Here is a 22,680-nt window from a genome sequence, read left to right on the forward strand (position 1 = left end):
GTTGAAAAAACTAAACCGACAGACACTCACCGATTGCCCCAAACGTTCCGGCGGCAGACCATCGGCTTGGCGTATCAGGGCCTATAGGATTAGCTGCAGCTTTACTGCAAGGCACTGAAGGATGGGTGGTAGTTGAGGTTGAGGATCTGGATCTTGACAGGGGAAATCGCTTTGACCTCAGGGGTCAGCAGGTGAGTCTGTATCTTTTACATCTGTAAAAGACAGCAAACACTCAACTGCTTATTCATAGGTCAACGTACTGCATATGAATCTTTCCACCTATACCTTGCACTATGGTCTAAAAGAAAGCTGCACTGAGCCAGTCCTCTTTGATCAGTCCTTAGTTGTCTTTAGTCAGAATAGAAACATGTATGTAAATAAAATTTAATAAGTCAAATCTAATCTCTATGCAACACTATGTCTCCATCTTTTTCTCTTCCTTTTTATATGGGTTACTATTTGTTTTCTTGGCTCTGGTGTATGGGCTACACTTTTACAGTGCAGTCTTTATATTAAGTATACAGTATGTAAATGTTTATGTTACATAAGATGATACAGGCTATGGCATTATGAAAGGCATTTATCTTCATCATGTCACATCTACAGTACACTTGTTTTTCTTGGAGATGGTCGTGCTTAGCTGAGAGGAAGAGTTCCACAGGATACTGTCTTATCTCATATACCAGCCGATTAGACTATTGTCAGGCTATTAAATAGGCGTTATCAGTTGCTATAGGCCCCGTAGATGTGGGTCAATAGGGGCCTACTACACTCGCTGGTAGCGTTTTATCATCTATTCACATGTTAGATCGCCGAAAGATGGTATAATAGAACACGACAGCGACTTCTAGCGACCGTAGTAATTATGGCAGGTGCAGAAGTGTAAGTTCGGCACTGTGGTACAGACAGCACAAAACTCCATAATGGGTGGAGATCGAGGACAATGGATGAGACACAAAACAGGGTTTTCACCCAGGAGACCGGAATTTGCATCCCGTGTGAAACCAACAATGTGTAGTTATCTTTGTGTTTGTAGTTGTTTTAACCCAAAAGACGACGTTTTCCCCTAAACTTAAATAAGTGGGTTTTGTTGCCTAAACCTGAAGAAGTTGTAGTTTTGTTGCCTAAACCTGAAGAAGTTGTAGTTTTGTTGCCTAAACCTAAAGAAGTTGTAGTTTTGTTGCCTAAACTTAAAGTTGTAGTTTTGTTGCCTAAACCTGAAGAAATTTTTGTTTTGTTGCCTAAACGTGGAGAAGTTGTAGTTTTGTTGCCTAAACTTAAAGAAGTTGTAGTTTTGTTGCCTAAACCTAAAGAAGTTGTAGTTTTGTTGCCTAAACTTAAAGTTGTAGTTTTGTTGCCTAAACGTGAAGAAGTTGTAGTTTTGTTGCCTAAACCTAAAGAAGTTGTAGTTTTGTTGCCTAAACTTAAAGTTGTAGTTTTGTTGCCTAAACCTGAAGAATTTTTTGTTTTGTTGCCTAAACGTGAAGAAGTTGTAGTTTTGTTGCCTAAACCTAGAGAGGTCATAGTTTTTTTGCCTAAACCTAAAGAAGTTTTAGTTTTGTTGCCTAAACCTGAAGAAGTTGTAGTTTTGTTGCCTAAACCTGAAGAAGTTGTAGTTTTGTTGCCTAAACCTAAAGAAGTTGTAGTTTTGTTGCCTAAACTTAAAGTTGTAGTTTTGTTGCCTAAACCTGAAGAAATTTTTGTTTTGTTGCCTAAACGTGGAGAAGTTGTAGTTTTGTTGCCTAAACTTAAAGAAGTTGTAGTTTTGTTGCCTAAACCTAAAGAAGTTGTAGTTTTGTTGCCTAAACTTAAAGTTGTAGTTTTGTTGCCTAAACGTGAAGAAGTTGTAGTTTTGTTGCCTAAACCTAAAGAAGTTGTAGTTTTGTTGCCTAAACTTAAAGTTGTAGTTTTGTTGCCTAAACCTGAAGAATTTTTTGTTTTGTTGCCTAAACGTGAAGAAGTTGTAGTTTTGTTGCCTAAACCTAGAGAGGTCATAGTTTTTTTGCCTAAACCTAAAGAAGTTTTAGTTTTGTTGCCTAAACCTGAAGAAGTTGTAGTTTTGTTGCCTAAACCTAAAGAAGTTGTAGTTTTGTTGCCTAAACCTGAATAAGTTGTAGTTTTGTTTCCTAAACCTGAAGAAGTTGTAGTTTGTTTGCCTAAACCTGAAGAAATTTTTGTTTTGTTGCCTAAACCTAAATAAGTTGTAGTTTTGTTGCCTAAACTTAAAGTTGTAGTTTTGTTGCCTAAACCTGAAGAATTTTTTGTTTTGTTGCCTAAACCTAAATAAGTTGTAGTTTGTTTGCCTAAACCTAAAGAGGTCATAGTTTTTTTGCCTAAACCTAAAGAAGTTGTAGTTTTGTTGCCTAAACCTGAAGAAGTTGTAGTTTTGTTGCCTAAACCTAAAGAAGTTGTAGTTTTGTTGCCTAAACCTGAATAAGTTGTAGTTTTGTTTCCTAAACCTAAAGAAGTTGTAGTTTGTTTGCCTAAACCTAATGAAGTCGTAGTTTTTTTGCCTAAACCTAAAGAACCTTTTTGTTTGTGTGTTAGAACTTTAGAACGTGTTTCTTTTAAGTTTCACTTTCACTTTTACAACACAGTAGGTGTAATAGGCCCATAATGACCCACATCTATGGTGCTTATAGTGACTGATAACGCTTATTTAATGACCTGACAACAGTCGAATCGGGTGAGGCTCCTGTTCCTCATAACCAATGGTTATTGGTGGTTATTAGGAACAGTATGGGGGAAAGACCACAACCCTGCTGTATGCTTCATCCCACTCATATTATTTTGTCATGTGTTCACTATGGAGTTTTTTGTTTCTTATTTCGTCGCACAACATGTTTATACTTGTTTTGATATAAAAAACTAAAATTTGAATAAAATTAAAATCAAGAATAAGAATTATCAATAGTTTAATATTATTTGGCAGGTCACAAATGTTGCCCAATATGATTTTATCAATGCTATCTACATCTACACAAGGATCACAATTGCTGGCCTTGTTTTGAGTTAACACAACATATTTCTGCAGTACATACTGCATGTCATGCATGGGTGGCGATGCTGAAACCACTTCTAGACAGCCTGCAGCCTCACAGAGAGGAAGGCAGCTGAGTTAGTGATTATGTAACCCACAGTTACATAAAAGTTATCACCACACTTAAACATGACTGCCCTACAGATTTAGCGTCATGGTAACGGTAAGACATACTGTATCGCCTTGCATGCAATATTTACAAAAAGGGCTTTCGTGTTCCTTGTGAATCAGCGTTTGATTACTCAGAGGGTTGAATTCTCAGCAGTAGCTTATCATCGCTCATCACGAGCAGCAAATGTCACTGTTTTTCTTCATCTACGCTTGATACTTAATGTGTAATTTCTGTGTTACGGCTACCTGCACATGTAACAGCCTCAGAGAGAAACAATGCGCCTGCCAGGCTTCCTATGTGGACAATTACAGCACAAACTGATAACATTGAGGAGTCCCAGCCCCCCATTCCCTGATCTGCTCACTATTGGATCCCACTGCCTGTGATGACGGTGGGGGTGGGGGGTGGATAGGGAGGTAGCTGTGTTTATGTGGACTGAAAATGGGTCAGACTTCCAGCTCCAGTCACAGCACACACCAGCATGGCTGAGTGCTCCTGAAAGGACGGTCCCACTCCTCTGCGGTCTTGGGAGGAATGCTTCCCATGGATCAGCTGTCGATGTGCGTGAACCATGGTGTGAGACACAGTGGCATCCCAGTAGGAGATGCATAGATTAATAATAACCCCCTTGTTTCCCATCATGCAACCACTTGTCTGGTCTTTTATCACAAAGCTTTGAAATCACCATGCGGTTAACCCTGTGCGCCGTTTTGTCGGACAGCATCCGTCTTCAGCACGAAAATGTTTTTCCAACACATTCACAATGCAGGAGACTCATTTCTGAGGAGACAGCAGGAATAAATCTAAACTAAACGTCTTCTAAACATATACATCAGAGCCGGCACATACAGGTACTTCGCAAAAAGTCAAGGCTACGCCACCTTTTGGGGGATATAAAACTGGCGTGGAGACATAAAGCCCCTCTATTATATCTTTTTTAGGACACGGCAGAGGAAGAAATCAGAGATAAGCATTTTTGGATTTATTGTTAGTGCAACCAACTACACAGCAACTCTTCGGCATAGCGTTATGACTAGTACCGGTTTGTTTAAAGTAGAAGTTTGGAGACATGTTTCAACTTCTTCTTTTTACGCTGTTACTGTCTACGAGGGACACTGGATTATTTTCCTCCAAAAAGGGACGTGGTCATGAGAGCCTACTCCGGATGACATGTTGCCAAAATAAGAGAAATACACTTTTCACCCCTGTAACTCTCTTTCTCACACTTTTTCATTTGGGGGGGGCTCCAAATCCGAAATTTAGAGCTGGCCCTGCCAAGGGGTCTGACAGAGTGTCAGTATATGACGAGGTGGGATGAGAACACATTGAATTAGACCATGAATCATTTCTGTCAAGCTGTTTTTGGAAAAGTGAGGCATAGAAAATGTTTGCTGTTGAAAACTCATCGAAAAATGCTAATGAGTAAGCAAGTTTTCTAATTCAAAGCAATGACCTGAATACCAAAACTCACTTTTTTTCAATCTGAGCCGCGAGGCTGAATGTATGAAAAGATAATCAGCAACACAAACACACACATAAACAAAACCTCGCCCCGCCAGACACAGCCGATTCTCTACCGAGACCCAAATCCTCTTCCACACGCACACATCTGCAGATTTTGGCTGGTGCTGCCACTGGACCGTGCTGACAACCCCCCCGTGCATCCTCCTGCCCTCTCGGGCTCTCATTCGCCCGTCTTTGTCCTGTGAAGCACCACAGATCCAGTTAGAGGGGGGAGACTGATGCTGGCAGGCCGTGAACACCATCTGTTCCTCTTCACGAGGACAGAGCAGCTCAGCCACACTGAACTGACTGGGACTGAACTCACAGGACACTACAGGCATATTGATAGGTGAAAAACACTATATGACACTCACACTCACTGCTAGTGAATAGTTCTGCATGACAGTATTGTCAGACATGTCGGAGCAGAGCAAGTTAGTATACAGTACTGTAAGACTGTAACAGGGGTGATATTTTTGGAAATATGCTTTCTTGCAGAATGTCTCATATCTGGACCACAGATTAGTGGACATAGTCACTAAAACGTCACCCATTAGTTTGTGGACCACGGTTTTGAAGCCTCGACTAACTATTTTATTTAAGTTGTAGTTTTATTGCCTAAACCTAAAGAAGTGAAGTTGTAGTTTTGTTGCCTAAACCTAAAGAAGTTGTAGTTTTGTTGCCTAAACCTGAAGAAGTTGTAGTTTTGTTGCCTAAACCTAAAGAAATTAAGTTGTAGTTTTGTTGCCTAAACCTAAAGAAGTTGTAGTTTTGTTGCCTAAACCTAAAGAAGTTGTAACTGTGTTTCCTAAACCTAAAAAGTTGTAGTTTTATTACCTAAACCTAAAGAAATTAAGTTGTATTTTTTTGCCTAAGCCTAAAAAGTTGTAGTTTTATTGCCTAAACCTAAAGAAGTGAAGTTGTAATTGTTTTGCCTAAACCTAAAAAAGTTGTAGTTTTGTTGCCTAAACCTAAAGAAGTTTTTGTTTTTTTTGCCTAAACATAAAGAAGTGAAGTTGTAGTTATGTTGCCTAAACCTAAAGAAGATGTAGTTTTATTGCCTAAACCTAGAGAAGTTGTAGTTTGGTTGTCTTAACCTAACACCGCACCACAACGTTCCATTCAGGTTTACAACATGTTAGAAGGTGTTGCTTTCACTTTCACTTTTATAACATAGTAGGACCCTAATGACCCACATCTATGGTGCATATAGCAACTGATAACCCTTATTTGATGGCCTGATAACAGTCAAATCGGGTGCTTCAGAAACCTATGGGTGTCGTCACAGAGACTATGTCCATATTTTATACAGTCTATGAGATTGACTCGCTTTATGTGTCGTGGTCTTGGTCCCTTTTAGTTCAAATGTTCACATTCTGCTGATGAAGACTGGGATGTGATGGGAGTTTTTACGAAAACTCTTAAGGGCTCCTCTTTCGACTTAATGACTGTTCAGTTCGTAGAATCAGTAGATAAACAATTTTGGACTGTTGTGTGACTGTTTTCAGAAATATGTGCATTACATTCACACAAGAATCTGCCCAGTATACAACTGCGCTCTCACATTGTTGACCACTGCGCAGGTCCTGCAGTGACAACTGCATTAACAGCAGCTCAAAGGCACCTTGCCCCTTATCTGTGAGTGTGTGTTATTCTTTCAATTTCCCCAGCCACACCCTGGGGGGATTTGTACCAGTGACCTTTGGGGAACGAAGAATCATGTCTGAGTGCTGATGTGAGTAATTATGTTTCCTCTCAGACTGTGAAAGCCCTGTTGGTGACTCTGCTACTGTAAAGTGTGAGACTGAATCAGGCTGTCCGTAACTATCTGACCAGTCCAGTCAGAGCTACACTCCTGATGGAGGAGAGGATGTTATACATGCCTCCAGTGTGCAGCAACTGATTTCTCTCTCACTGCACTGAAACATCCCACTGAAAGCTTCAACAAAAATATAAATCAGTGGCCTAAATCACAAGATGAAATGACATCCACATGGCAGCAGCAGTAAAAATAGATCTAACTGTAGGCCTTGTGGTTACAAATATTTCCAGCATCACCGTGACTGAACAAACACTGATCTGCTCCTGCTTTGTCGTCAGAATAACGTTAAGCTAAAAATAGTCTGAAATCAAACAGTCTAGGTTAGGTCGATTGGAGCTGAATTCAGTCCAAGCATTTCCATTTACATAATGCTTGGCAGTTTTATTGGAGAGATATTTGAAACCATAGAGCAGGAGCCACAAAGATTCAGAGATATCACTTAAAACCTAATATTTAACACTGATTTGACCATAAATTAAGAGGTAGGCAGCGGCACACAAGGTACTTTAACTTCTGGGCAACATAAATTATGAACAATAGCTTTGACAATTAATCAGATTAAAAGGGACAGAAAATTTTATCTGGGGACAAAATGATTTTAATTATTTGTAAGAATATTGACAAATAAAGCAAAGGGATGATAGCAAGAATAAGAAATATGATTCCTTTCCTAAAGCACAGGAGATGGCAATGTTATTCAGCTGTTTCTGTGTCATCTGGTATTTTTGCGCTCTTACCTTGGGTGAAGCAATATAACTTGTTTAGAACTCGAAACTTGGGGCTTGTCATTGACTCTGGACTTGCCTGTCTCGACTTGGGACTTGTCTGTCTGGACTTGGGACATGACTCGCAGCTTGTCAGTCTTGACTTGGGACTTGACTTGCGGCTTGTCAGTCTTGACTTGGGACTTGGCTTGGGACTTGTCAGTCTTGACTTGGGACTTGACTCAGGACTTTACTGTCTTGACTTGGGACTTAACTCAGGACTTTTCTATCTTGACTTGGGACTTGACTCTGGACTTCCCTGTCTTGACTTGGGACTTGACTCAGGACTTTACTGTCTTGACTTGGGACTTGACTCTGGACTTTCCTGTCTTGACTTGGGACTTGACTCAGGACTTTACTGTCTTGACTTGGGACTTGACTCTGGACTTCCCTGTCTTGACTTGGGACTTGACTCAGGACTTTACTGTCTTGATTTGGGACTTGACTCTGGACTTTCCTGCCTTGACTTGGGACTTGAGTGCAAAGACTTGAGATTTACTTGTGACATGCAAAACAATGCCGTGGTCCCACCTCTGCCTATGACAGACTGGGTAGTACAATTTCTCTATCACTGTCCTGCCCAGCATGTTGGTCCTCCAAATGCAGCAGTGTAGCCCTTAAACTAAGCACCAGTTGTTATTGCTAATTCAGCATTGGTAACTTACACAGTAAAGGCTGTATGTGCTGATGTCACTGCGGGCATGTATCAGCAGAACAGGAACAGTGTGCTGCAGCAGTCTGCTACCAATCGATTCCTGTAGGACAGTTTGCTTCAGGCCTCCTGCTGTCTGCAGGATAACATTCATGACATTTATCTTATTATAATTTCCTTTATTGACACCACTCCCTCCTCCTTTTTCCTCTCCCCCAGTAGGGGTCAGATGTCATGGTCAGAACTGGAAGGGATCAGCTCCAACATCTAAAACCACTGGATTATTAACTAGGAGAAAGTCCTAAAATACCAAATATATCAAAATATGTTTTTTTTCAGTTATGGTGACTTTGATTACAGTTTCCAGAATTATTTTAAGGAGTTGGAAAATAGATTTGTAATGATTTTATGAGTCTATTTGAAAGCTTGGTAGTTTGGAAGTTGGGATCTCTTTGGGTGACCTTTTTTTTATTAAAAAATAATAAGTACTATTGTTCGATTTATTATTCTAGGTGACGTATGTAGACTTAATTTATGATAGTGTTCTCTTTTGCTAGTTATTTGTTTAGTTGAATTATTTTCTTGTTTTGCGTAGGCTAAGTAGTCTTTTGTTTTCTTTTGTTTATGATTTGGGTAACACTGTCGGCAACTGCGGGTTATGTAATAGGTAGGAAGATAGGACCAGCATGCACCTGGGTGAGGCAGCGACATCCATGTTTTCTTTGTGCTTTGTTTGCTTGCTTGCTTTTTGGATTAATAAATCATCAATAACACATACATCTTGAATGGACAATAGACTATTTTACCTGCGTATATCACATACCCATATTGCGTCAGTGGCCTTTTGATTTAAGCTAAAACAGTGGGCCAAAGGCCCTATCATCATTGTGTTAACCTCATTTGTAGCTGTAGGCAAGATTGGAGCAAATATGATTAAAAAAAGTTATTTTTATAAAACGCTCACTATATCCTGACAGTAGTGCATGAAACAGGTAATTTGTGAAAAAAAAAAATCATGTGCCTCCACTGCTCCTAATGGCATCTGCAAGATTTCAAAGACCGGAGGAAAACAACCAATCGAAGCCGAGCTAGAGCCTTGCCGTCTCTGAGCAGCTGTCAATCACTTGCAAACTCCGATCACACGGTCAAACTAGGCAGCGCTGATCAAATGTGAATTTATATTCTGTTACTGTAATGCCTATTTCTCGCCTCAAATGTTTTCAGAAACATCTTGTAGGGTGCTATTTAGGTGTAAAATGAGAAAGTTTGTGACCCGGCAGCCATGTTGAGATCAGTTGAGGAAATACCAAGCACCGCCCACCAGCTGGAGCATAGCCAATAGGAATGCTCTCTCTCTGAAATGACCTGTGATTGGTTAAAGTCTGAAAACAGAGCAGTGAGGAGGTGTAGAAGTCTAGTTTTCTCTCAGAGCACTTGAATTACAAAATGTTGAAAGGTTATTATGGAATTTTTGACCAATGATGCCAGAAAACACACTGCCTACTGCCACTTTAACAGACATTTACCTAATGAAAATCTTCTAGATTGGCACTTTAAAACCAATTATAACCTAAATGCCAAAAAAAAAAATCCATTTGTGATGGTTGTTTCATTCTGTTCCGTTCTTCATAAACCATACAGAATGGACGGTTAAAGCATTGTACTTGCTTACTTGTGACTTTATTCAGTACGACAGTCCACATGTTAACTCAGCTCTAGCTAGCATTACTTTGGTCTGTGTCACACTCTAACAGTTCCCCAGAACAACATCAACGAGGAACAAACAATCCTATTGTTACAATGGTGAAATTGTCTGTCAATGGGTGGGGCAATGACAAAAATCACTGTAAGAGGGAACAATGGCCATAACAATTGCCATTTTTTTTCCTATAAACTGCTTTCCAATATATTAGTGTGGATTGCTACCTCACCCAGTTTGCTGTCCACTGCAATAACAAAACACTATTAATCAATTTTTGACCAATGGAATAGTTGAAGCTCATTGTCTAAATGAAAAAAAATCACAAAAAAACTAGTCAGCTTGTCAGTGCAGCTTTTGCCCTTTTTGAAATTAGCAGTGTGTACTTATCCTTTTTGAGAAAGCATGTTTCTATGCATAGGTCTTTTATCCCTGCCTATTTCATAGTGAAAAATGTCCCTGTGAACCACACCTGTTCTCGGCACTTAACTGTATATTAAAATAAAAAGACGTAGCACAAGGTTTGATCAAGGCGTTGGCTGTTATACATGCCAGACATGGAAATGGATGCCATCTTGAACATCACTACACAACGAGCAATACACTTTGGCATCTCAATAGATACAGTGGCTAGTTGACTTGAAATCACAAAAAACTACAATTCCCAGAAGCACCTCGGAGTGGAGTAGCCAACCGATGATTGGCCACAACCGGCGTGACGTCACCCACCCTGGTTGCATTTATGTGCTCGCCTGTGGTAGCTCGAGCAGAGGGTTCACCGCTACACTCAGTGAGAGGAGCACAGCATCCACAGCTCGAGGAGGTGGGTGTGACACACAGACAGACAGACAGCATCATCTTTACCACCGAATAACAGCACGCAGGGATTGTTTACTCCGTCTGTAAGTACACATACTGCTGAGTTAATGACGTTGTTAAGAGATGCAGGCGAAAAAAACGGGACAGAAAGGTCTGTTGTTTGTTCTCTTAATGTGGGCTGGTTGGCGGGTTTTAGTCTATTGTATTGTATGGTTGGTGGCAGACAGTATGGGGTTGTATGGTGTTTTTATGGTGGCAGACAGTATGGTGTTGCATGGTGGCAGACACTGCTGGCACAGTTGGTACCGACAGACAGACAGAGAGACAGACAGACAGACAGACAGACGGTGGGTGAGGACTTTGTCTCATGTCTGTGGATTTGTGGGTAGCAGACAATCGCATTTTTGTAAAATTTTTTATTCACCCCCTCAACAGCACCAATGCTCGATTTATTCGACATTTTTCTGTGTATAATAACCCTCCTGCCTCCTGCGAGCTCCTCTTTTGTGTTGCAGCTGCTGTCAAAAGGCGCCTTTGTCTGATGCTGCTGCAGCTAATGACACCACAAAGATCTCATTTAGATCCATACATCATGTTCATTTAGATCATCTAAATGAACATGATGTATGGTTATTTTCAGCGAGGATCATTGTTAAGGCGACAGTAAAATGTAAAAATATCAATTTGGCATTGCAAAGGTGTGGGCTTTCACCTATAACCTTTATTCTAATCAAGTCAAAATGAGATTTAGGTAGTTATTTAGTTTTGGCATTAAAGCAAACCTCATACAAATGCTACAAGTTGGTAGTCTTTATGAACAATTAAGGGAGGGGTCTTTTCACTAATTCGATTTTTCATGATGACTCATTTGATCAAATGACATGGCAGCTGCTACCAAGTCAATATTACATTACATTTGAGCACAATGATCCAGCTATCCGCCTTCTGCGCCTCAAACACATGGTTGTGCAAGGAACAGGTGCTCCCTGATGGATAATTCTCCTCCATAATATATGCTCATTTCTCACTAATCTTCATTTCAGATGGTGCATTATTGTCTGCTTGACTCCAGGCCTGTCTGCACCTGGCACTGCCAGCCGTACCCACCCTGATCACAGCCTTTTGTCTCAACAAAATGTGACTTGTGTCGTTCATTAACAATTAGCTTCTGAAAAAGCCCTCCTCCTCCTCCCTCTTGTCTGGTGAAGCGGTTTCCGATTCCTCACAGATTGATCTGAATGTCGTTGCTCTGCCACAAGTTAGGAGATAAACAATGGTCTGTGCCTTTTGTGTGGATTGATGGGCGGTGGTTGCTTGCAGTGCTGCAGAAGTCCACAGGGTGTTACCATTGCTCTGGAAATGGTGTAAAACCTCCGCTAGAGGTCACTAATGTTAGAGCCATCTGCTAATATGAATTCATCAGACAGTGAATCACAATCTGACCTTTTTCTTATATTTCCCCTTCAGCTAAATTGACCTGCAACTCACTCTAAAGATGGCAGCTCTCGAAGGTGAATTATATCTCTTAAGTTAATATTTGAATTTGCTTAATTGTGCATTAATGCATTGTTTTACCTATTTTTTTATGTGTGCGTTTTCAGATATCCAAGTGAAGGAGCTCGACAAGCGTGCCTCTGGCCAAGCCTTTGAGGTCATCCTGGGTACTCCTGCCCCAGATGCCAAGGGCGAATTCCCCCTGTCGCCTCCCAAGAAGAAGGATGTCTCACTGGAGGAAATTCAAAGGAAGCTGGACGCTGCGGAGGAGAGACGCAAGGTAAAAATTTATTCATTGTAATAAATCTTGAGCCCAGAGATTGTAATTTCGCGCTGTTTAAATCTGAAACCCTTTTAGTCTCTTACACATCAGCATTTGGATGTTGGGTGGGGAAACAAAAATGTGTAGTAGCTTATCTTTTAACCATCCTATTTTCAGAACCATGAAGCCGAGGTTCTGAAGCACTTAGCTGAGAAGCGCGAGCATGAAAAGGAAGTGCTCCAGAAGGCTATGGAGGAGAACAACAACTTCAGTAAGATGGCAGAGGAGAAGCTCAATCAGAAGATGGAGGCCAACAAAGAGAACCGTACAGCACTTATGGCAGCGATGAATGAGAAATTCAAGGAGAAGGTCAGTGTTTCCGTTAAATGTTAAATGGATGAAGTTGCACCAGTTTCCACCAGGTTGTTGGAACTTAACCCTTTATTTTTTTTCCTGTTCTTTAATAGGACAAGAAGTTGGAAGAGGTGCGAAAGAACAAGGAAACCAAAGACGGCACTGAAGAAGCCTAAAGGCTGCAAACGGGATTGTATAGGGTTTTTTACGTATCCAAAGATTGATTTATTTTTTGTTGTGTTCACTACCCACCTTTTTTAAAATACATCCAAGTTCCACTTTGTGAATTTTTCAATTCTCCTGCTATAAGTGTATTTGCGCTGTGGATCATTTCCCCCACTTGTTGAGTCTATTCCATTTGATATGTAGCTTGTCAGTGCAGCTTCTGCCCTTTTTGAAATTAGCAGTGTGTACTTATCCTTTTTGAGGAAGCATGTTTCTATGCATAGGTCTTTTATCCCTGCCTATTTCATAGTGAATAATGTCCCTGTGAACCACACCTGTTCTCGGCACTTAACTGTATATTAAAATAAAAAGACGTTGGCTGTTATACATGCAGGTGTTTAGTGCGGCTTTGCTACCCAGATTCTGCTAGTTTGCTGTTTTCGTGCCGCTGCTGATTCTTCGCTTTTGTAAAAATATTGGGTTGTTTTCAAAGCACATAACTTCTTGCTGTATAGCTGTGAATTAACATGCCAGACATGGAAATGGATGCCATCTTGAACATCACAGAACAGGGGGTCTACACATGGAATGCAAACGAGCAATACACTTTGGCATCTCAATAGATACATTGGCTAGTTGACTTGAACTGTTGTACTAAAACAAATAAAAAAAAATGTAAACACACTGGTTTTGCTTGCTGTGTCTTGTTCTATATGCTTGGCATAGTTCTACTGTGGCAGGTTGAGCAACAACACATGCACTCAATGAGCTGATTAGCACGCAAATTATGAGACAGCATGTGAGGTTTTTGATTGCTTTTTGATATTGATGTCACCCTGTAGAGCACTGGTTCCCAACATGGGGGTCGCCAAAGTTACAGCACTGTGTGCCAAGTTGGTTTAGTCATACAACAGAAATAAAAAATTATGAATTAATCAAAATAAATTGTGAAAGTGTCTAAGGGTTAAGAACATTATGATAGAGGTATATAATGGTCATTCCCATGCTCTGTCTCATAAGTTGTTGCAGCAATTTTTGGGTTGATACCATTTGTTTCACAGATTTGGTGAATTAAATTAAACCATTTTTTAACAATCGAGAATTGAGAAAAAAAATTATGAAAAATCCCTCAAATACCACATTAAGACACCAAGACCTCGAGGAACACAGTATAAAAAGCCATGTTTTGATTTGGGATCAAAAACCTTTGACATTTGGAGATTTCTGCAAGAATTGCGTTTTTTGGCAATTAGACGGCGAGCACTTCTGTTGTGTAAACTGCTCAGAAATCGGCTTATTGTCAATCTACCTAGGAAAGCCATCCATCCTCTGAATGCCCTAGGTTTTTAGTTTGTAATTATAAAGTTTCATGAGGCTGTGATTATCCTAGAGGTCACCACAGGTCATTTTATACAGTGAGGTCAAGTTTCCAAAAATGGTTTCACTACAATGAAATGGCTACTATGGGGACTAACATCACACATGAATACAACAGGGCTCATTGGATCCACAAGAGTCTCAGCTTTCCAATGATACCCAATTTCTGTAATTCCAAGACTGTTTAGGGAGCCCAGTATGCAGAAATATTCAAATACACCATTTTAGTATGGTTGGAAATAACACATTTATATTGCATTAAAAAGACTGCATGTGTTTTGCCCCAAACTGCATGTAATTATCATAAAGTGGGCATGTCTGTAAAGGGGAGACTTGTGGGTACCCATAGAACAAATTTGTGTCAGAGGGTTAAGGAAAACGGTTGGGAACCACTGCTGTAGAGTAAAGTAACTGATCATATCCTGGTTATTACTGTCTCATATAGTTACAGACTGTTATGTAAGGATGCTCAGATTGCTCCCTGCTGGACGAAAGCTGGAAATACTTGCCCTCAGTGTTCATCACATGTTCTTTAGTCATGTGAAACAGTGTGTCATCATCACCGATACAGTGAATTAATACTTGATGATGCTGCTTGTGTGAACTGAAGACCCAACACTTTGAAAGGGACAACCCTTCAAGTTAATGGTGATATATTGTACATGTGTGACATCACATCTAGTCCCTTCTGTGGACCAGCATCCGAAAACCTGCAGTCTTTGTCTCCCTCTGTTGGCGATTTAATTAAAGTCCCGGGTGTCAAACATAATTGGGAATCATGCACATAGTTTGTTAATCATGCTATTTACTTTATTCTAGCTCAGACATATTAAACAATTCAAACAATATTGCTACAGATAGTCCAATTACAAAGATGTGAAGATACAAAGTACTGAGATGCACATACAGTTTTATAAATGGATATTTTTTTTTAGTTGGGAAGAGCAGCAATTAAAGGGAAGGTTATCTTACAATGTTATACAGTATATGAAGCTGGTGTCTATGAGACTAAAATAAACAAGATATGGATTTAATGATTCACTTACAAAAGTAACGGTCAGGTTTCAAAGACTTGAAACTTGACTTGGACTTGCAATAAATGACTTGTGAGCAGCCCTGCTTTTTAGTTCATGAAAGTATACTTTGTATACTTATGAGATTCAAAAAAATAATAATATTTTGTTCTTGTATGCGTCCACGGTGAACGGATAATACAAAAACTTGATGAATTGAAGTAAATTCATATCAAAACATCCTTTTACAAACTCACACACTTTAATAGTCTTCTCTATCAAAAAGTAAGCACAACTACAAGTCAAGTATTCTTTTCTGTAGGCCTATGAGGCAAGAATACTTAATTATACTTTTCTTAAGTATATCTTGATCAAAAGATTAAGTAAAAAGACCTATAAGCCAAGTATACTTAGACTTTTAAGTATACTAGTCAGCATCAGCCAAGTACACTTAGACTTTTTTGTATACTTGTCAGTAGAAGTCAAGTATACTTACACTGTTCTGTATACTTGTCAGTATAAGCCAAGTATACTCAGACTTTGTTGTATACTTGTCAGTATAAGCCAAGTACACTTAGACTTTTTTGTATACTTGTCAGTAGAAGTCAAGTATACTTACACTGTTCTGTATACTAGTCAGTATAAGCCAAGTATACTCAGACTTTGTTGTATACTTGTCAGTATAAGCCAAGTATACTCAGACTTTGTTGTATACTTGTCAGTATAAGCCAAGTATACTTAGACTTTTTTGTATACTTGTCAGTATAAGCCAAGTATACTTAGACCTTTTTGTATACTTTTCAGCATAAGCCAAGTATACTTAGACTTTTAAGTATCCTTGTCAGTATGAACCAAGTATACTTAAGTATACTTTTGTTATGTATATCTCTGATAAGTACATAAAAATAAACTGAAAGTATACTCTCTTTTTTTAAGTTCCAAAGAAGTATACTAATAGCACACTTGAATAAACTGCATTTTGGTAAGGGATTTCAAGTCTAGTCACTATTATATAGCCCTCTCAAAAATATGTCTCAGAAGACTATATATTATATGTAAAAAACACATGGCACCCTCTATCTTTAAACCCTTCATCTAGATAAAGAAATGTATTTAAAAAATCTCACTAATGAAAGTTGCGCCTGTGATTGGTTGCCATACTGACAGAAGTATTCAGATCATTTAATTCTTGAGTAAAGGTAGCAATAAAAAATACTTTACAAGTAAAAGCCCTGCTTTAAAAAAAAAATTAAAAGTACAGAAGTATTAGCAGAAAAATATACTCAAAGTATTAAATGCAAAAGTACACTATTATGGTAAGCAGTACTTTTATGTTGCACTTGTCTAAGATGGAGCTAATTCTAATTGCACTGGGTAGTTAAATCTATTGCAGTGCATCATGATTAACTAATCATATGTTTGGTATGTAAAATCCTAACCTGAAAGGTAACTAGTAACTATAGTTGTCAAATAACTGTGATGGAGTAAAATGTATATTATTTAAGTATAAGTTATATATGCACCTCAAAACTGTACTGAAGCACTTGAGTATATGTAATAAATTACTTTACAGCACTGCATTTGAGACGGGCACAATGTCTACAGAGACACTACAACCAAATCTGAATGGTGTAGGGTGTTTTATTGATAGTCTGAGAGGTGAGATCTAGGTGGATTGATTTTTATTGTCATGTCACACCTCAAAGTTCTGCTCTTCTGTCACATTGTAGGAATTTGAATTTGGTTTTGTTCTTTTATAGTAGTCAGTTTAACAGACCAGTAGAGGGCAATGTTGTTCTTTACTTCCTCTCTCCATTATATCAATTGGTAAAACCCACCAGCTGATGAGACGTAATGGCTAATTTTAGCTAGCATTAGCACCCAATTTTGTAAAAGCTGCCACTTGATAAGGTGTAATTAGTAATGGGAGCGTATCTATATATGTTCCCAGGGCACTATGTTCCCCAGCTAAATGGTTTTATGTTCTTAGCAAGGCTATTTTGTCCCTACAGGTCAAATGTTCAATATATGTTTCTCTGGATCAATATGTTGAAATCACACAGCTACCACCCAATTTGCCTGTTAACAGGCTATTGAATAGGCCTTATCAACACACATCTGTCCCAATTGTAATACGTAAATGGACTTGCATTTATATAGCGCTTTTCTAGTCTTCCGACCACTCAAAGCGCTTTACACTACATGTCAGCATTCACCCATACACTGATGGCAGAGGCTGCTAAGGTGCCAACTTTGCCCATCAGGATCTAATCTAAATACTCATTCACACACCAGAGCCGGAGCACTTTGGGGTTTAGTGTCTTGCTCAAGGACACATCAACATGTGACCTGGGGGATTGAACCACTGACCTTCCAATTGGTGGACAACCTGCTCTACCCTCTGAGCCACAGCTGCCAATTGTGAAGGCTAGTAGAGGCCTACTAAACTAACGGCCCTCAAATTTGCAGGCAAGACAGTTTTCTTGACTTTAGACATTGATATCTCCACAGCAGCTGAACAGATTTTTACCATTCAAACTGCATTTGAAATGTTCGTTATTTTGTAATTTGAACTGTGAGCATAGCCCTTACCAATCACTTACAATGTTTAGATCAAGCCTATAAGGCCCTGGGAACACAGGAGTCTAAGTGACTTTGTTTGCACAGTAATGTATTTTCAGGTGGTGTAATGTGTCTTAAGTAGGACTGTCAAGCAATTAAAATATTTAATCGCAAATTAATTGCATGTCTTGGGTTTTGGAACAGTAACGTTAACTCTCAGCAAAATTAATCATTTTCCATCACGTAAGCAATTCAGTTCATGTAACTTTTAAGCTTAGCCTTAACTAACGTTGATACACACTCTTTTGAGTGTCTAGCAGCGATTATAGCCCAGTATCGCGATTTTAAGTAACCGAAGACAAAACTTTATTATTCTACTCCTCGTAGATCAGAAATCCTTGAATATAAAGATGACTCATTGAATTCGTTTGAGAAATGTAAACGTTATAGTGCTTTTTATCCAGAAAAACAGCAGCTCCCCGTTCACTTGTGTAAAAAAAACACCTGGGGTTTATTTCACAACAATGACCCGCTAGCTGTACATTATCCCGCTTATTACACGGCTACTTAGTTAAGAAATCAATAATTTGACACAAAAAAGGTCGTCATCACAATTAGGGCCCATGGCAACGGTCTGTTATACATAGGTACTGTCTACTATATAAAGAAATAACAGACCGTAGAACGCTGTGATTGACCAATCAGAATACAGGGCTTGGTTGAATACTCGATTCTGATTGGTCAATCACAGCGTTCTACGGTCTGTTATTTCTTCATAGCAGACCGTTGCTATGGATAACAGACCGTTGCTATGGGCCTAATTCTGATGTCGGACTCTGCCGAGACTAGCGTAATTTACAACATTTGATGAGTACTCGAAGGCAGCAGCACAACAAGGAAGGGAGTGTCGAAAGTTGCAGCGACTGAAAATGCGACAACAGACCGACAGATCTTAGCTGCATCTCATTTCACCATTTTTCGCCTCCTCGTCTCCTCGCTCCTCGATCCTCCGGCTGTGACCCGGAAATCGATCTCAGCGCTCCATCTTGAAGGACGTCCCAATTCATAAGCTGCATCCCAAAGCTCTTAATTGCATCCGTTTCCCTCACTAGCGTCTTTTCCTTGCGTCTTAGTCCCTCCCACCAGGGAAGCACGGAGAGACGCAAGGAAACCATGCGAGGAGAGAGGAAACGAGGAAATACGATTTAAGAGACATGAGACGGTCGTTTCTTCTGAAGCGTCACGTAAAGCGACGTCCATTTCTGATGACAGCAGCAGCTGATCACATCTGGATCAAATGTCAGTCAGCTTTAACAGCTGTTTGTGTCTGAACTGTACTAATACTAATAAAGACAAGTGCAAGCTGCAGCCTGTATTTCTACTGTGTACTGAGTCTTGCTTAGAGGCTCAGGAAACATCTCTACTGACACAATAACTTTATATTATTTATTAATTATTAGCGTCTGTAGTTATTGATATTCTGATTGTGAGTTAATTATTTAATAACTCAGAATATGACTATGGTGTTTTTTGAACACTGGACATTATTTATCAGGTTTGTCAGGTATTATAAACCCCTCTCAGTGTCGAGCTCCTTCAGTGGCGGTGTGTGAAGGAGAGATACTGCAGGTCCTTCTGCTGCTGCTCAGAGCTACAGTTAACACACATTTGAACTAGATGGTGAATCAGAAGACAACTAAAATATAAAACGTTTAATATGTGATCTGTTTTCACTCTGTTATAAAACTCCAGTGATGTTGAGAGGTAAAGTTATCAGATCAGTCTGATCGGCAGCAGCGTCCAATCAATAACTGTTATCCAATAAGGGGGCGTGTCGGTCGGTAAAAGACTTCCATGGAGGATACACTGGTGTATCCTCGCTTATCGCTCCTCCGGCAAGCCTCCTCGATCCTCGATCCTCGATCCTCGCTCCTCGATGCACAAGTAAGAGCTTTGGGACGGTTTTCAAGATGGTGCACCAGAACAACTTCTGGTTCAAGCGAGGATCGAGGAGCGAGGAAACGAAAATTAAGAGCTTTGGGATGCACCAGTAAAATGCGCATCGAGGAGCGAGGAGCGAGGATCGAGGAGGCTTGCTGGAGGAGCCATGAGCGAGGATACACAAGGGGCCTTTCCCATTTGTCTTTTTATAGGGCTTGACTCCTCTCCTCCTATCTTAGTCCCGCCCACGGGAGATGCGAGGGGAGGAGGCGAGGAAAAGACTCGAGGAGAGAGGAAACGAGGAAATATGTTTTTAGAGACATGAGACGTCCTTTCCTCTGAAGCGTCACGTGAAGCGACGTCTGTTTCTGATGACAGTATCAGCTGATCACAGCTGGATCAGCTGTCAGTTGACATTAACATCTGTTGTATGTCTGAACTGTACTAATACTAATAAAGACACAGTTATTCTCAGTGGCAGAGCAGCAGTGTTTCCTCTCTGTAGCCTGTTACCTGTTTAACAAACACCTGCACATGAATAACAGCTGCGGTCTGTATTTCTACTGTGGACTGAGTCCTGCTTAGAGGACCAGGAACCATCTCTACTGTGGACTGAGTCCTGCTTAGAGGACCAGGAACCATCTCTACTGGCACAATATCTTTATATTATTTATTCATTATTAGCGTCTTTAGTTATTGATATTCTGATAGTAGAAGTTATGTATTAGGCTGAATGTTTCAGGGAAATGTAAATGATCTAACTCATATCAAACCTGACACTCAGGAATTATCAGCCTCATGTGACTGAATGTAAATGAGGATAAATGATGTAAAAGGTGTAAAAGACAGACTCTCCTTCTCTCTCTGACTTTAACTGTATCATTAATAAAAGTTAACGGGGAAATAACAGATCATGAAAAGAAAACTCTTTCTAATAAATGAAGAAAGTTGTTTGAGAGCTGTTCATTGTCGGATATTATAAACCCCTCTCAGTGTCAGACTCCTTCAGTGACGGTGTGTGAAGCAGAGATACTGCAGGTCCTTCTGCTGCTGGAACACTTCACCATCAACATGGTCCGTTTGTTGTTCACACCTAAAGTTAACACAGGTTATAACTATATGGTGAATCAGAAGACAACTAAAATATAAATCGCTTAATCTGTGATCTGTCTTCAATCTGGTATGAAACTCTAGTGATGTTGATGTATCAGATCAAACCGATCAGCAGCAGCGTCCAATCAATAACTGCTAACCAATTAGGGGGTCGTGTCGGTCTGTAAAAAACTTCCTTGGAGGAGACACTGGAGGTCCTTCTCATTTCAGCATTTTTCGCCTCCTCGACTCCTCGCTCCTCGATCCTCCGGCTGTGACCCGGAAATCGATCTCAGTCCTCCATCTTAAAGGACGTCCCAATTCATAAAATGCGCATCGAGGAGCGAGGATCGAGGAGCGAGGAGGCTTGCTGGAGGAGCTATGAGCGAGGATACACCAGTGCATCCTCCAGTGTTTCCTGCACGGAAGTTTATCACCGACCGACACGCCCCCTTATTGGATATCAGTTATTGATTGGACGCTGCGCCGATCAGACTGATCAGATACATCAACATCACTAGAGTTTCATACCAGAGTGAAGACGGATCACAGATTAACAGTTTTATATTTTAGTTGTCTTCTGATTCACCGTCTAGTTATAATCTGTGTTAACTGTAGGTGTGAACAGCAAACGGATCATGTTGATGGTGAAGTGTTCCAGCAGCAGAAGGACCTGCAGTATATCTGCTTCACACACCGTCACTGAAGGAGTCTGACACTGAGAGGGGTTTATAAAAGCTGACAATGAACAGACTTAAAATAACTTTCTTCATTTATTAGAAAGAGTTTTCTTTTGATGATCTGTTATTTCACTCATTAACTTTTATTAAGCATCCAGTTAAAGTCAGAGAGAGAAGGAGAGTCTGTCTTTTATACCTTTTACATCATTTATCCTCATTTCCATTCAGTCACATGTGAAGCTGATAATTCCTGAGCGTCGGGTTTGATATGAGTTATATCATTTCACTTTTCCCTCAAACATTCAGACTAATACATAACTTCTACTGTCAGAATATAAATTAATACAGACGCTAATAATGAATAAATAATATAAAGTTATTGATCCAGTAGAGATGGTTCCTGGTCCTCTAAGCAGGACTCAGTCCACAGTAGAAATACAGACTGCAGCTGTTATTCATGTGTTAAACAGGTAACAGGCTACAGAGAGGAAACACTGCTGCTCTGATAACTCTGTTTCTTTATTAATATTAGATCAGTTCAGACATAAACAGCTGTTGAAGCCAACTGACAGCTGATCCAGCTGTGATCAGCTGCTGCTGTCATCAGAAACGGATGTCGCTTCACGTGACGCTTCAGAGGAAACAACATCTCATGTCTCTAAAAACATATTTACTCGTTTCCTCTCTCCTCGAGTCTTTTCCTCGCCTCCTCCGCTCGCATCTCCCGTGGGCGGGACTAAGACGCGAGTCGAGGAGTCGAGGAGCCGAGGAGTCGAGGAGTCAAGCCGTATAAAAGCACTAATGGGAAAAACCCTCGACTCGCATCTTAGTCCCGCCCACGGGAGATGCAAGCGGAGGAGGCGAGGAAAAGACTCGAGGAGAGAGGAAACGAGTAAATATGTTTTTAGAGACATGAGATGTTGTTTCCTCTGAAGCGTCACGTGGAGCGACATCCGTTTCTGATGACAGCAGCAGCTGATAACAGCTGGATCAGCTGTCAGTCGGCTTCAACAGCTGTTTATGTCTGAACTGATCTAATACTAATATAGAAACAGAGTTATCAGAGCAGCAGTGTTTCCTCTCTGTAGCCTGTTACCTGTTTAACAAACACCTGCACATGAATAACAGCTGCAGTCTGTATTTCTACTGTGGACTGAGTCCTGCTTAGAGGACCAGGAACCATCTCTACTGTGGACTGAGTCCTGCTTAGAGGACCAGGAACCATCTCTACTGGATCAATATCTTTATATTATTTATTCATTATTAGCGTCTGTATTTATTGATATTCTGATAGTAGAAGTTATGTATTAGTCTGAATGTTTCAGGGAA

At 40.1% G+C, this 22,680-nt stretch overlaps 1 protein-coding gene across 2 annotated transcripts; it reads left to right on the forward strand.

Moving 5' to 3' along the window:
• The first annotated feature begins 10,310 nt into the window (after positions 1-10,310).
• LOC141754312 (stathmin-like) lies at positions 10,311-13,370 on the forward strand. 2 transcript variants are annotated; one of them, XM_074613268.1, is made up of 5 exons: positions 10,311-10,415; positions 11,879-11,922; positions 12,013-12,185; positions 12,345-12,536; positions 12,635-13,370. In XM_074613268.1, exons 2-5 carry the CDS (start codon positions 11,907-11,909, stop codon positions 12,695-12,697), a joined length of 444 nt encoding a protein of 147 aa, XP_074469369.1. In that variant the 5' UTR covers positions 10,311-10,415; positions 11,879-11,906; the 3' UTR covers positions 12,698-13,370. The 2 variants fall into 2 exon arrangements, with proteins under 2 accessions (XP_074469369.1, XP_074469368.1); XM_074613267.1 differs by having other exon boundaries at positions 10,353-10,494.
• The last annotated feature ends 9,310 nt before the right edge of the window (positions 13,371-22,680 follow it).

This window comes from Sebastes fasciatus, chromosome 17 (assembly GCF_043250625.1).
Source record: "Sebastes fasciatus isolate fSebFas1 chromosome 17, fSebFas1.pri, whole genome shotgun sequence".
Lineage (NCBI taxonomy): Eukaryota > Metazoa > Chordata > Actinopteri > Perciformes > Sebastidae > Sebastes > Sebastes fasciatus.

Excerpts from the sequence above, each read along its gene's own strand:
- LOC141754312 (XM_074613268.1), top strand. Across the intron at positions 12,186-12,344 it reads CTGCGGAGGAGAGACGCAAG|AACCATGAAGCCGAGGTTCT; the intron begins GTAAAAATTTAT and ends TCCTATTTTCAG. Across the intron at positions 12,537-12,634 it reads ATGAGAAATTCAAGGAGAAG|GACAAGAAGTTGGAAGAGGT; the intron begins GTCAGTGTTTCC and ends GTTCTTTAATAG.